Source organism: Poecilia reticulata, chromosome 3 (genome assembly GCF_904066995.2).
Source record: "Poecilia reticulata chromosome 3, P_reticulata-male-v2, whole genome shotgun sequence".
In the NCBI taxonomy this organism is placed as follows: domain Eukaryota; kingdom Metazoa; phylum Chordata; class Actinopteri; order Cyprinodontiformes; family Poeciliidae; genus Poecilia; species Poecilia reticulata.
In genome coordinates, this window is record NC_088832.1 from 14500857 (window position 1) to 14513683 (window position 12827).

General features: G+C 39.9%; 1 protein-coding gene across 1 annotated transcript; it reads right to left on the reverse strand.

Moving 5' to 3' along the window:
* Nucleotides 1–81: 81 nt before the first annotated feature.
* gas6 (growth arrest-specific 6) lies at nucleotides 82–12827 on the reverse strand. Its single transcript, XM_008404385.3, has 15 exons — nucleotides 12329–12827; nucleotides 11962–12122; nucleotides 10170–10194; nucleotides 10007–10069; nucleotides 8151–8273; nucleotides 7185–7304; nucleotides 5679–5801; nucleotides 4661–4782; nucleotides 4200–4318; nucleotides 3547–3736; nucleotides 3290–3454; nucleotides 3025–3193; nucleotides 2582–2721; nucleotides 2302–2503; nucleotides 82–1881 (listed from the first exon to the last, which is right to left on the reverse strand). Exons 1-15 carry the CDS (start codon nucleotides 12405–12407, stop codon nucleotides 1730–1732), a joined length of 1953 nt encoding a protein of 650 aa, XP_008402607.1. The 5' UTR covers nucleotides 12408–12827; the 3' UTR covers nucleotides 82–1729.

Here is a 12827-nt window from a genome sequence, read left to right on the forward strand (position 1 = left end):
AAATTTAGAACACGACTATGACAAAGAACACACACAAATCTTTTTTTTTTTTTTTTGAAAATACAAATTTACTCTATAATATAATGTTCATACAGCTGATTTTATTTTTTAAATAGGTTTAAGGGAAGTTAAAACTCAAAAGTCAGACATCTTGCAGCATTGTACACATACTGGCAGTTTAAAGTGAAAAATAAAAATAAGAGAAAATTCAAGATACAACATGATTTAAAAAAAAAACACAATAGAAGGTCAAACTTGATACACTTGCATTCATTCATAAGAGAACTATAAAATGACAGGGATGTAAAATAACATCGGAGCCCTTTTGGCGTTTCAAGTCAAAATGCTCCTCTGACATTCTCAGCTTTGAAACGTGTTTTAATTTGCTCAGCACCGATAAATTAAAAACGAGCTCCTAAAGACTGATGCTACTTTGATTCCAGGCTATTGCTCTCCTCACCTCTCGGTTTCTGTGTCAAGCAGACAAACCTATTGCCGAAGCTTTCCTCAGACTCAGGCTGAGAGGCTTTTGTGTTGTTATTTTGTTGTTGTTGAAACGATCCAAAAATATTGCAGCAGAAGTAGTGTTTGCTTTCTGTCATTTCTAAAGCATTTTACAGTAACATTATTTACACACAGTATAATACAGCGCACTCTTCTTGTTCTCAGTAGCTTGTGTGGTGCGATTGATGCAGTGCTTTGTCCGTCGCTCATGGACAGCGCCCCTTCCCGTCTCTTCTGTGCTTCTGTGTCCGTCAGGTTGGTATGTGGCAGGTTTTAACTGTGACTCTCGGGAAAAGAAGGGGAGTCTGTGATGAAGTAAGTGACTAAAGCTCAACAATCAGGTCAGTGCTTCAAAGGATTGAAATCCACCCGGAAAATGCACAGGCCGATAATTTGAGCTGTTACAGTACTGCACCGTTGCAAAAAAAATGGTTCACCCGATCGGAGGGGAGCTGTTGACAAGTTTGGGTTGTTGTTTTCTAGGCACATGGTTGATTTTTTTTTTAAGGTTGCAGGCAGACATGAAGTGCTTTTGCAATCGAGAGGAGATCATAAAAATGGCTCCACGTTGCAGTCCATTTCTACCTGTAACGATGTGCAAGGTCATCAACAAAACACAAAGCTGTGTTTTCGATGCTGTGGCTCAAGAGGAGATTCAGCATTTTAAGGGCAAATACGAGTCTCGGTTCACAATCAACACGTTGTTATGCACCAAACACTCAGAGACGTTTAAGCACCAGATGAGGACACTTTCTCTGAGCAGGGTAGTGTAGGGTCCTTGTTTGTTTTTTTAAAACATTTGTTAGCACTCCCTTTAATCAAGTTTTGAAAATGCCAGCAAAGACATTAAAATAAATCTGCATTTCAACAAAGGTAGGATGTGTAGAACTCCGACCAGACAGGCTCTAAGCATTTAACACGGCTTTGAAAATCATCTGCTGTGTTCTTATGTGCCTGTAATACGTTGGCAGCTGACATAAAATACAAAATGTATTGCCATGTATTTGCTGGGTTCTATGGATTTTCCTGCTCAGTTGCCACCTGACATGACAGGCTGGGGTAGAAATCTCCAGCAATTTATGTAGCAGTGTCAATTTTAAAAATGTGTGTTTTATTCTTTTTTCAATTGAAGCCATCTCCCAATGAGTCAAAGCTTTTGGAATTTTAGTGGAAATTTTCTCCTCACCCCCATCAAGTCAAAGACCTACTTATAGACCACTTTTTGTCACAGCTGAGAGTTCAGCAGGGGGCAGGAGTGAGAACGGATGTCGTTGTGTTTGTGGATGGCCTTGTCCAGGTCCAGAGACTGTCCGTTCACTGCGACTTCCAAGCAGCCGCTGTAGGCCGCAGACACCAGCGTGGACACCAGGGAGACGTCTGAGGGAGGAAATGACAACATGTGAGTCAGCAACACCAAAAGTTTTACTCCCAGTGTTGAATCTGCCACTTAGCAAACAAGAGCCCAGCCCCGCTACACGAGCCAGTGTTAATTACTGCTCTGATGTACGATTAGAGGCTCGGAGCTACTCTCATCTTAAAACAGTGGGTTTTATTTACTCTAACAAACGGCTCAGAAATGGAGCAACTATGATTAGAAACAAAATGAAACGATGCACTGCTGGTTTTATTTAGTAAGGTGATGTTTTGGCAGCTCATCAACACTTTGTTGTAGAAAGTACTGGAGACGAGGTTTGATAACACTAAGATCATGCAGAATGTTGACTATCAACTTTACAAGTGAATGTGGAAAACCAACTTCGGCAAAAAAAGAAGAAAAAAAAGGGGGTTAGTCGTTACCTGGGAGACCTCCTATAAAGGTGCTTGAATGTGAGAAGACGTCTGTGGTGTATTCTGATTCTTCGCTTCGTCCAGGCTGACCGTCCACCAGAAGGAGAGTCTGGTTACCTGAGATGGTCACCTGGATGTTGTGGCTCTCGCCGTCGCAGAGGGGCGCAGGAGAGCTGGCGATAACCACGTCGCCCACAGAAACCAGGATGAACTGAAAAACAAACACGAGATCAGTTTTTACAGGGAAAGAAGATGAATGTGTGAGGAGGCTGAGTTATGAATCACTCACATCTCTCCACTCTTCTGTGGTGGGATTGTAGTCAGACAGAGCGATAGAGAGAGGCACTTTGTCCTGGTGAACCAGCGCAAACAGCACTCCGATACCAGAAAGTGGGCGCAGGGTCATCTGGATGCTCAGGTTCTTGGACTCTAGAGAACAGGAAGTTTTGAGTACACGTTGAAATAGTCAGTGAAAGTCAACTTACAGTCATCAAAACAAGCCTAACAGTGAACTTGATGAATCAGGAATGACAAATTACACTGTGTTGTGCGATGTCCAATGCTTCTGCACAACTATGCACATTTGGGATGGGCGTGAATATGTTAGTGAAGTCTACCAAAGTTTTGAAAAAGGTATAGTTTCAAACTGCTAGATTTTTTTTGTAATGCTGCTTTGTTTGATGTCCAATCATTCTGAGTTTTCTCTAACTGTCTGGAGGATAGAGTGATCACCATAGCTGATGTTGAAGAGAGCGAAGCCTGATCCAGGGTAATACGCTCCAGGAGCCTCAGAGCTGAAACACTGCATGTTGTCATTGGACCGAATGGTTTCTTGGATTGAGGTGTCTTCACCCGTCAGCCATCGCCACTCCATCATGCAGCCATCCAGACGGGGATTTATCTACGCGTCAAAGTCAGGACGGTTGGAAAACATCTGAACAGGTACCTAACCTCAGTGTGTGATCAGGAAAGCTAACAAGCACATACAAATAAACACCTGATTGACGAGGCCGTCCTCCCTGAAAGGAACTCCTCCGACAGTGAGGTTAAGTTCGTGCATGCCTTTCTTCAGCGTGAACAGGTCGCCATTTACAGCGATCTTCATGACAGCCTCCCTGTCGATCTTTATCACCAGACTGCGGCCCTGCTCCTCCACTGAGATCTGTGACAACACATCCAAGATGTTTTCAGTAAGTTCAAATTCCTCACGTCGTGTGTAGCTGCTTTTCCAGCCTGTGAGTAGAAACTGCTAACCTTTCTCCACTGGCCGTCGTTGACGAGGGGCCCGCTGCTGGTGACTCTGCTGACGGCGCCGTACTTGAGCTGCAGCTCCAGCTTCCCCTGATGCATTGCGAGGACAATCCAGGAGCTGTTGAGGTGGCCTCCTGCGAAGAAGATCACCCCCTCACTATCGAAGGTGCGGAAGTCAAACTCTGCAGAGAAACTGATGAAGGCAGGGGAAAAAAACCCAAAAAGAATGGAAAGAAATGAAACATGGTAGAAGCAAAAATGTAGGAGATAATTTGGCCAAAAAAAAGGTGGCATTGACAAAATGCAAGGAGCTTTAATCTTTTTCTATATTGCGGAACAATAAAATAGAAAAATAATTAATAAATTAGTTTAAAAACTGGTCATAATCAAACCCAAATCAGGTGTTTTGGTTCTTTGGCTAACAATTACCCTGCAATGCCACACCATAAAGATATCCTTCATATCTCAAGAGTTCAAACTATAACATTTGAATTTGTCGATTGAAAATGAATTACTTCTTTGGCTCAAGTTAAACACAGCCAGACACACCAACATTATCTGAACTAAGGCTGGTACAATGACTTCATTAAGCAGGGTATAAATATAGGGACTGTCTCACACACTGCTGGTGATAAGCATGAGGAACATTTTCTTACCCGGTGTGGACCCTGCGGCGGAAACGCAGCCGTACCACGGGCACGGCGCTGAACATGCGACCCAAATAAAGAGAACGAGGATTTCTCTTCAGGGAAGGCGACATACACGGCGTTATAGGCTGGAGAACAAACCAAAACAATGATACTATCAGGCACAATGAGGTAGTTTATGAAATGATAAAAGTACACAAGCATCAAGACTGTGTGAAGTCCTGAGTTACGTATTGATGCTTCAAGACCTTTTAGAAATGTACCAGTTCTACCAAACAAAGCATCAAAGTGCAACTGAAAACCTGCAGAGATTATTATAGGTCGTTTGTTTTTTTTATTATGAGTAAAAGGCTTTAATTATTTTTATGGGTTCTCAGATGCACCTGTAAACCATTTAACTTAAATGTAATGATAAAGTAAGTAGATTTTAATTCTCGGTTTCCAACAAGAACAGAACCTGATACCACTACCTTACAGCTCCTCAGATCACGACCCAGCTTCCTGCCCTGACGACCGTCACAGAAGCAACGGAAACTCCCGGGAATGTTCAAACACTCCTCCTCGCAAACGCCAGACTGGCACTCGTCCACATCTGCAAGTGATAACAGAGGTCGGATGGATTAAAGAGAAGAACGCTTGTAGTGCCAAGATTACAGGGAAGCAGAGAGTTCACAGTCTTATCAAAGATACACCATCATTTTCAAGGAAAACATAACTTCCAAGAACTAAAACCACACACAAAAAACCTCGACAAAACTGAAAGAAAGAGGGTTTTCTATCATTTCAACACAGAAGGAATGCACACAACACTTGAGTGAAGAGGTCACTGACGTTGGCCGGGCAGTACTTTGGAGCTTCACGTACAACCTTACATGGCCATGAAAAGATTGGCTTAAATAAACTTCAATCCTCTGAGGAGGGACACCGAGTTTATGAAAAGTCTGGTTCCCACCGAGTCATTGTTGGCTTTCATTCTATATTTCCATCATTTGATTCTGTTGTTGTTTCAACTTATAACAACAGTGAAGATAAAAATGCGTTTTTTAGAGCATCTTATTGCATGTCTTGGGAAACACACAGCAGATCAAATAAACACATTCAACTTTAAAGATACATGTAATCATTAAACAGGTAATTAGCTGGATGGCTGTCTTTATGTTTTAAAAATTCCTTGATCTATGAATCCATATTTGGAGTTCTTCAGAGAACCAAAACAATCTGTGGGTCTTGGAAAAAAGAATTGTGGCCAATTTGCATGTGTGCTTCAAATTCTTTTTCAGTAGGATAACCTAAAATGTTAAACACACAGTTTGATCAACAGGGAACTGTTACCTAATTGTGCAGCATTTCTCCAAAATATTTTTTGCTTTCTTTTCATGACCTACAGCGGCGCTACATCGGGCGCCTGCTGAGGACAACATCGTTCGCGTGCCAGATCAAATAAAACTGCCCCAGTTTTTCTTATTGTGAATGGCCGCACAGACTCACCAACGCAGCTTTTGCTTTTGTTGTCGTAGACGTAGCCGTCCTCACACAAGCAGTCATAGCTGCCCTTGTTATTTTGACAGAGAGCTGTTCCGCACACGCTTGCATCCTGACACTCGTCAATATCTAAAAAAATCGAACAAAGTGTGTGTTCAGTTCATGTCAAAGTGAGATTTTATCAAATTGTACATTTAAATATTTGTAATCAACAGTAAAACAACATATCATCAGATCCTCATCCTTGTTACCTGAAAAACTGACATATAAATTTTATTAAGTTCAGCTATAGGGAATGAAAGAATATTTGCTACAATTTGATTTATGGATGATATTGTAAATAACGTGATTCAATGCTTGGAGTTTCTCCTATTATCTCCAGAGACTTTGCTCTCTTCCTGATTTCAGACCATCAGCAAAATTTTATTTTTTAGTCAAAAATAATGTGTAGGTCAAACAAAATAAAGTTTTTTTCTGAAAAATAATAAGCTCATTTCTTAAAGTTATGTGTTTTTAAGACCTCTAAATTGTCACGCTACCATTATGAGTATGTGAACACCATCTACAGTGGTATTAAGTCTGAAAGAGATTAGTTAAAACAAGAGATTATAAATGTTACCAATTTCATTACTTTCTACCCAAAACAATTAATTATAAGAAGGTCCAATACTTATGAATGTAATATGCTCTTATCATTGTTAAATAATGCATTTAACAATGCATATCTAAGATATAACTTGGATATAAAGAGCAACTCTCAGCAGACGTTTTAGAATAGTTTAACAAAGAAAATAATTTTCTCTCTCATCGTTTTCACATGAGAAAGTTTGTGACGAGATTCTTCCTTAAATTAGAAATAAGACTTAAATCTCAAAATCAATATAAACTATTCTAAATCAAGTGTTAGAAGAATTGTTTGTCTTTTAAAGTAGTGAGAAAACCTTAATTCTGTAAAATTAGATGTTAGATTGTTCCCTATAATCCTTGGTAAAGTCTCAAACTTTTTATGTTTGTTCTTCAGATAAATAATAATCATGAATATAAAATCTATTCCTCTTCTTTTTGAGTGCAGTTCTTAGAAACCTGATAGAAAAGTGTAGTTCAAGCTTCAGATGAAATCCATTTTATTGGCGAGTCATGAGATTGATTTGACTTTGGAGAACAGGTAAATCTAATTACTTTAACAACGTTAAAGTAATTACATCAATCAATTAAAGTAGTCTGTGTTCATCACAATAACTTCAATTAAGTTTTTACAAAGTGAGCTTGTTACTCTTCAAATTTTATAGACGTTATACAAGTGTTATGGAAGCATAATTAAATTAAATTAAAATAAAGCAATTTAGTATTGTAGATTAATTACAACCTTTATTGATAACGTAGTTTTATATTTGTTCGGTCTAAAGTGGATTCAAAGGAGAAAGGAACCTCAGTAACAAACGGTTATTTGCAGCTGCAGCTGTGATGGGACCCCAGTCGTTAGAATAAATGGTTCAGTGGTTTGTGGCTTACCATTACACATGTGGCGACCCACCAGCATGAAGCCATCATGACAGGAGCAGCGGTAGCTTCCAATGGTGTTGTTGCACTTATGTTCACAACCGCCATTATTTCTGGTGCACTCGTTGACATCTGCAGAAATACCAAAACTACTGTCAATATAATAAGAAAAAACATCCAATCTGAACCTGTGCAGCAGGTTGAAGGAAGTTCACTGGATTTAGAAGTGGTGCCTGAATAAGATGTTTACCGTAAGAATGATTTGTAAAGTAAATTCTAAGCTTCTGAACAGTGCAGGACTTCTTAATCCCAATGAATTGAATTCTTACTTTCTTAAAGTCCTTAAAAATAACTACGGCACTCTGTAACTGTGGCTGAGGATTGCAGCAGAGGTTTAAGGAGCAAACTTGTCATGTTCTGGAAAAGGTTTGGCCCAAGTCAAATTAAATCTGCTACAGTTTTCCTCTAACAGTAAGGTGGCGGGATGAGTCACAGTGGAAATGTTCCTCTCTCTCCCTCCCATTGGACCTGGATTTAACTTAAGTATGTTTTCCAGTTCTTGCTTGTACAGCAATATTCCTTTAAATGATGCTGATCTCTGTAGAAAGAAACATTCTTGTTTTGAACTCTAGTTCCTGTTAATGCCATTCAAAGGAATCTAACCATCCTCCCCCGCATGAATAATAACTGCATCAGCAGTTGGGTAATAATATTCCCGTCATAAACAGCTTAAGTAGAAAGACATAAGTGAAATAGAAAGAAACTAATTACTTTCACCTTACGAAGGTACATGACCTTAAACCCAAATAAAAAAAATCTTTTGAGCCAGATCTTTCCATCTGTGGATAGGATAGGCGTTGCTGTCAGAACCAAGGTCAGAGTGGTGAGATGTCTGCACCAACTCTGGGTGACACTGCATAAATTCAACCTCTGCTGAGATCCAGCTCACAATGTCGAGTCATGTGATGATGACCATACCTTTCTCACAATTGGCTCCTGTCCAGCCTGTAAAGCAGTGACAGTGGAAATCGCCCTTTTTGTCCTCACAGCGCACCGTACCTCTGGCATTGCAAGGAGAAGGAGAGCACTGGTCTGGAATGTCTTAAGAGTTTGAAAAACAGGAGGTAATAGGTGTTTATTGGTTACCTGTTAAAGGTGATACAAAAGAAAGTGTGTGACATTCACACACTGCATGCAACTGTGAAGCAGAGAACATAGAGGAAGGACAAATCTCATATTCTGCAAATCAGGAATTCAGTATAAATAGCCTAACGCAGGGTAACCTATACTCCTGGATAGGCCCTATTTGGGTTTCCCACAATACGAAAGCTATAGCTCTGAATAGAAAAGATCAAACTGATACCAACTGCATTTTAATGTGTTTACTTTACTTTTCCAATTAATACTTCTTCCTAAGTCCTCTATGCCATCTTAGGCTTGCGTAAGAGAGTGCAAATCTTGTTTCTTCTGCTACAGTTATCATAGCAGTGGAGTCTGAATGCTTGACAAGTCTGGGCATGTCAGCTCCAGCTCAGTAAGTGACAGAAAAGGACACAGTCTGAAGAAGAAAAACAGAAACTAGTTCATGAAACAAAGAATCAACTTTACAAGCATGCCTATTTCGCATTATGCGAATGTGCCGTGGTTTCCATTTCCCTTACCTTCACATTGAGGATTTTTAAAACAACAGCATTCATTACAAGCTGAAGATTTGCATGGATTCATGTTCTGAATGGAAACTGCTAAGTCTCTAACCGTTCACAAATATAATTTAAGATAGTCTGATTACATTCCTAAAAGAACTAGAGATGCTTTTCAAATCATTAAACAGACGATGACCTTGTATTTCTAATGTAAAAAACTGTTTAAGTGCTTAAATGAAAAATCTGCAAAATGTGCCAAGTTTTTTTCCGATTAACTGATTAATCGTCAGAATAATTGGTAATTAAAATAATCGATAGATGCAGTAATACATCCAAAAAGGACGAAAGATCTGTGGATGATTTGTTTATATATAACTAATTATGTCAATCACCCATTAATTCACATGGATTAAATGTTGTCATACTTTCTAAAAACAGACATTATTAGTTTGATGTTTGTGAAAATGTTAACTTTAAGTTAATTGTGAGGACTGAACTGATCAAAGCACTCCAGAGAGCCACCATTCTGCAGTGCAGGAAGGAGAGACAGGATGAATTGGATATGAAAAAAAAAAAAAAAGTGATGCAGGAGACATTGCGTGCAGTCAGTTGTTGCTGAAAGCACTGCCATGTCTTTAAGTGCCTCAGTGATGTAGCTGAATCATGGCACCCACCCGGAGACTCCACAGCCAATAGCGTAAAAGCCGGGTGGCTCCACGTCTCCTCTACCCTGATGCAGCAGAAAAATCCTGTCCTCATTTTACGTCAGACAATTTTTTATTTTTTTAAATTCACGTCACTCCTTCACTGGTTCGGCTCACGAAGAAGCAACTGCAGAGAGTGAGTATGTGACGAATGAAGGGGTGTGTCCTCCATCAACCAATGTGCAGCATTAACTGTGCAAAGTGCTGCAACGTTACTCACGAACGCCTGGGCATCATTTCAGAAAAAAAAACAGACTAGGTTTGATAAAGAAATTGGGAACAGATAACTTCCACTCCATCAGGAAAAAGATGCCTCTGAGTGATGCAGAGCAATGTCACTGCAGTGCAGCATAACCGGGCAGCACAATGAGATGCCCTCCTCTGAGTGTAGCATTGCATACAAGTAAAAATTTAAAGAGAAAGAAAGTTTGAGGAAACAATAAGGAATGATCAGTTATAAGTAACCACATTTAAAAATCAAACTTACTATGCACACATGTGATCAGATCCTGCTTTTTCTTTTCAGAATCCCCAAATTTCTCCACACAGCCTGAACAAAGACAAAGAACAGACAGCACAAATGAAGACATTGCAAATCAAACTAATGGAGAGAGTGAGGATTTAGTGTTTTAGGCAAAAAAAGAACTTACCTATGTACTTGGGATAGAAGTAGTCCTGAATCAGACAGAAAAAGAAAGAAGTTTTAGTTACTTCTGAATATAGATTTACAATTAACAGGGAAATCTTTGTAACACATGATAGTTTTTAAGATATGGAGTCACTACTGCGTCTCTTACCAACACGTGTTATAGCTACACAAAAAAGACAGAACTAATCTACACACTCCTTCCTCAGCGACTTCCTAAAAAAATGTTCTGCATTCCTAATAGCCATAATATTCCTCGAGGCTCCTAGTTGCAGTACTCAGCCACATGTAGGTCAAAATCTTCAGAAAACTAGCAAAAAGGATAGTCCTCGAGGCACAGAGACTTGCTGCAGAGAGAACCAATGCACCAAATTAAAGGGCCAGGCTTTTTTTTTTTATAAATAAACCATCACTTGGGAACAATTACAATAAATAAAAGCTGATTATTTCATGCAGCAAATGATTTGCCAAATTCTAGACTGTTTCTAACTTAACACTAACATTAGTTACTCGAGTCACCCTCAAGTGGGAACTTGATGTGTGTGTATAATGCCACAGAAGATGTTTTTCTGTCTCTGCGGAGCTAAAAAGCTGCAGCAGGAAGAAAATGCAGAGTCAGAAATAGGAACCTTCTGAATGAATAATGTAGCTTTGAACGAGACTGCAGCTTTATATTACTAAATATATCTTTAGCAATTATATTTTATCTGACATTTGCTTTACTTATGAGTTCAATCCTTTTTATTTTGTCCCTCTTCCAGTCTTCAAGTCTCTCTGATTTGCTAATCTAATCAATAATCTGTGAGTCATAGATTAACACTTTTAAGCATTCTCAATTCTCTACGTCAAATCCTCACAAGTGTTAGTTAAAGGCCAAAGGATTACTGCCTTAATGCTGCAAAATGTCAACCCCTCTCACTTCTTTCAGTCATTATTAATCTCAAAATTTTTATTCAAAATATCAAGAACAAAAATTCTCAGAGCATCTTGTATATATTGACACCTGATACAACCAGTGTTCAGATTTATGTTGTCAAAGACTAAATATGACTGCATAGATTAAGATTCAATTTATTTGTCGTTGGTGCTTGTTTACATATTCATCACATGTAGAACATAAGTAGCTTAAGGAAGATAATCTCAGCACACACCACCATGTTTTATTTCGTGGCTAAATGTCAAGAGACAAAAACAAGGTGTGCCTGTAATTTAGTGATGCAATGTGTGAAAAAAGGATTCTCACCTCCTGTTTATTTTCTTTATTAGTCACTTTAGTAAGGGTTTGTTTGCAATTTTGACTTGCATTTGTGAGCCAGTCTGACATACATGGATGCAGAGATTATCCATTTGGTTTCTCATATTTGGCAAAAACATAAGCCAAGCAGATGCCAATACCAATCATACCATTAAATGCATGTCTTTCTATGCACAAAAGTGGTGAGGAGTGAGTTTAAAGATAGAGGTGTTATTGTGAAAACTGGAAATGATGAGCTGAAGCTTCATTAATAAGATGACTCAAAGTTGATCACAGAGACAACAGGACAGACAACAACATGTCAGGGCCCCAGCATGAGAACAGTGGTGACAGCTAGCAGATCACAGAACACAATAGATCAAAAACACCCAAAGCCCAGACAATGAATCATTAGCCTGGTGTCACTTGCAGTCATCAGTTTGAAGTAAATGTAATCATCATGTAAACAAGGCATCGTGGATATGTGTACACATGTAAATAATGCCACTGATGGAAGCGGAAACAAGCTTGAAAAGTCCAACAAAATTGTTTATATTCTCACCGTCTCTGGGTCGTTTTCAAAAATCTCTCTAGCCTCCTCCTTGGTGCACCTTTCCTCCACACACTCTCTCTCCAAGTGCCCTTGCTTGGTCTCCTCAAAAACTTGATTTGCTCGCCTGTGTCTTCTCAAAAACTGGTTCGCCTCTTGGGGAGAGATTAAAACTAAAAGAAAAACAAAATGTGCCCTTTAACGAAGACATGTCTAACCATCTGGGAACGAGACAAATGTTGCGACATACCCCAGGTTAACCGTCAAAACCATTAATGAGGATTATGACGCGTATATAAAAAAATAAAAAGCAGTGCTTCATATTAAATTGAAATTAGCGAGCTAGCTAGCCTGCCGTAGCATGTAACTGTTTACTTACCACTGTGGGACCAGCGGACGACCAGCAGGATTAGCAGGGCAACCGACGACGAGACGGACTTTGTCGGGGTCAGCCACATTGTTTAGCCGCTATGGTGGCGCTAAGCTTGAGAAACTTTCTCCTGTCCCGTGTGGTGGTCTCCGAGTCCCGTCTCTGTCCGAGCTAACGTCGGTGTGAAACACTGCAGGTATTCAGGTAACCTCCACCGTCTCCGTCCGTTAGCAGCTTCCAACGTCTCTGTCGCCTCGAGGACTAAACGTTGCTTTCAAACAGCACGCGCACAGAATTAAAACAGTCGACCTGTCTCGTGTCTGCGGTTCAGCTCGTCCCCATTGCGGTTTGGGTGTACTTTCCTCTCCCTGCTTCGTCCTCTGTGTACCGGTGTGGGTCTGCAGCGAAAGACTGCACGCCTCAGCCCTTGTTGCAGGTTACGGTGGTGCTTCTGGAGGGGGAGTTGCTCTGAGGAGTTTGTAATGATGCAGTTGTCCACGCAACTCCA

Bases quoted from the DNA above. Each gene is read 5' to 3' on its own strand.
- gas6 (XM_008404385.3), bottom strand. From the start codon at position 12,407: ATGTGGCTGACCCCGACAAAGTCCGTCTCGTCGTCGGTTGCCCTGCTA. The intron at 12,123-12,328 runs GTAAGTAAACAG...TTTTTCTTTTAG, and splicing joins CGTCCGCTGGTCCCACAGTG to TTTTAATCTCTCCCCAAGAG. The intron at 10,070-10,169 runs GTAAGTTCTTTT...GTCTTTGTTCAG, and splicing joins CTTCTATCCCAAGTACATAG to GCTGTGTGGAGAAATTTGGG.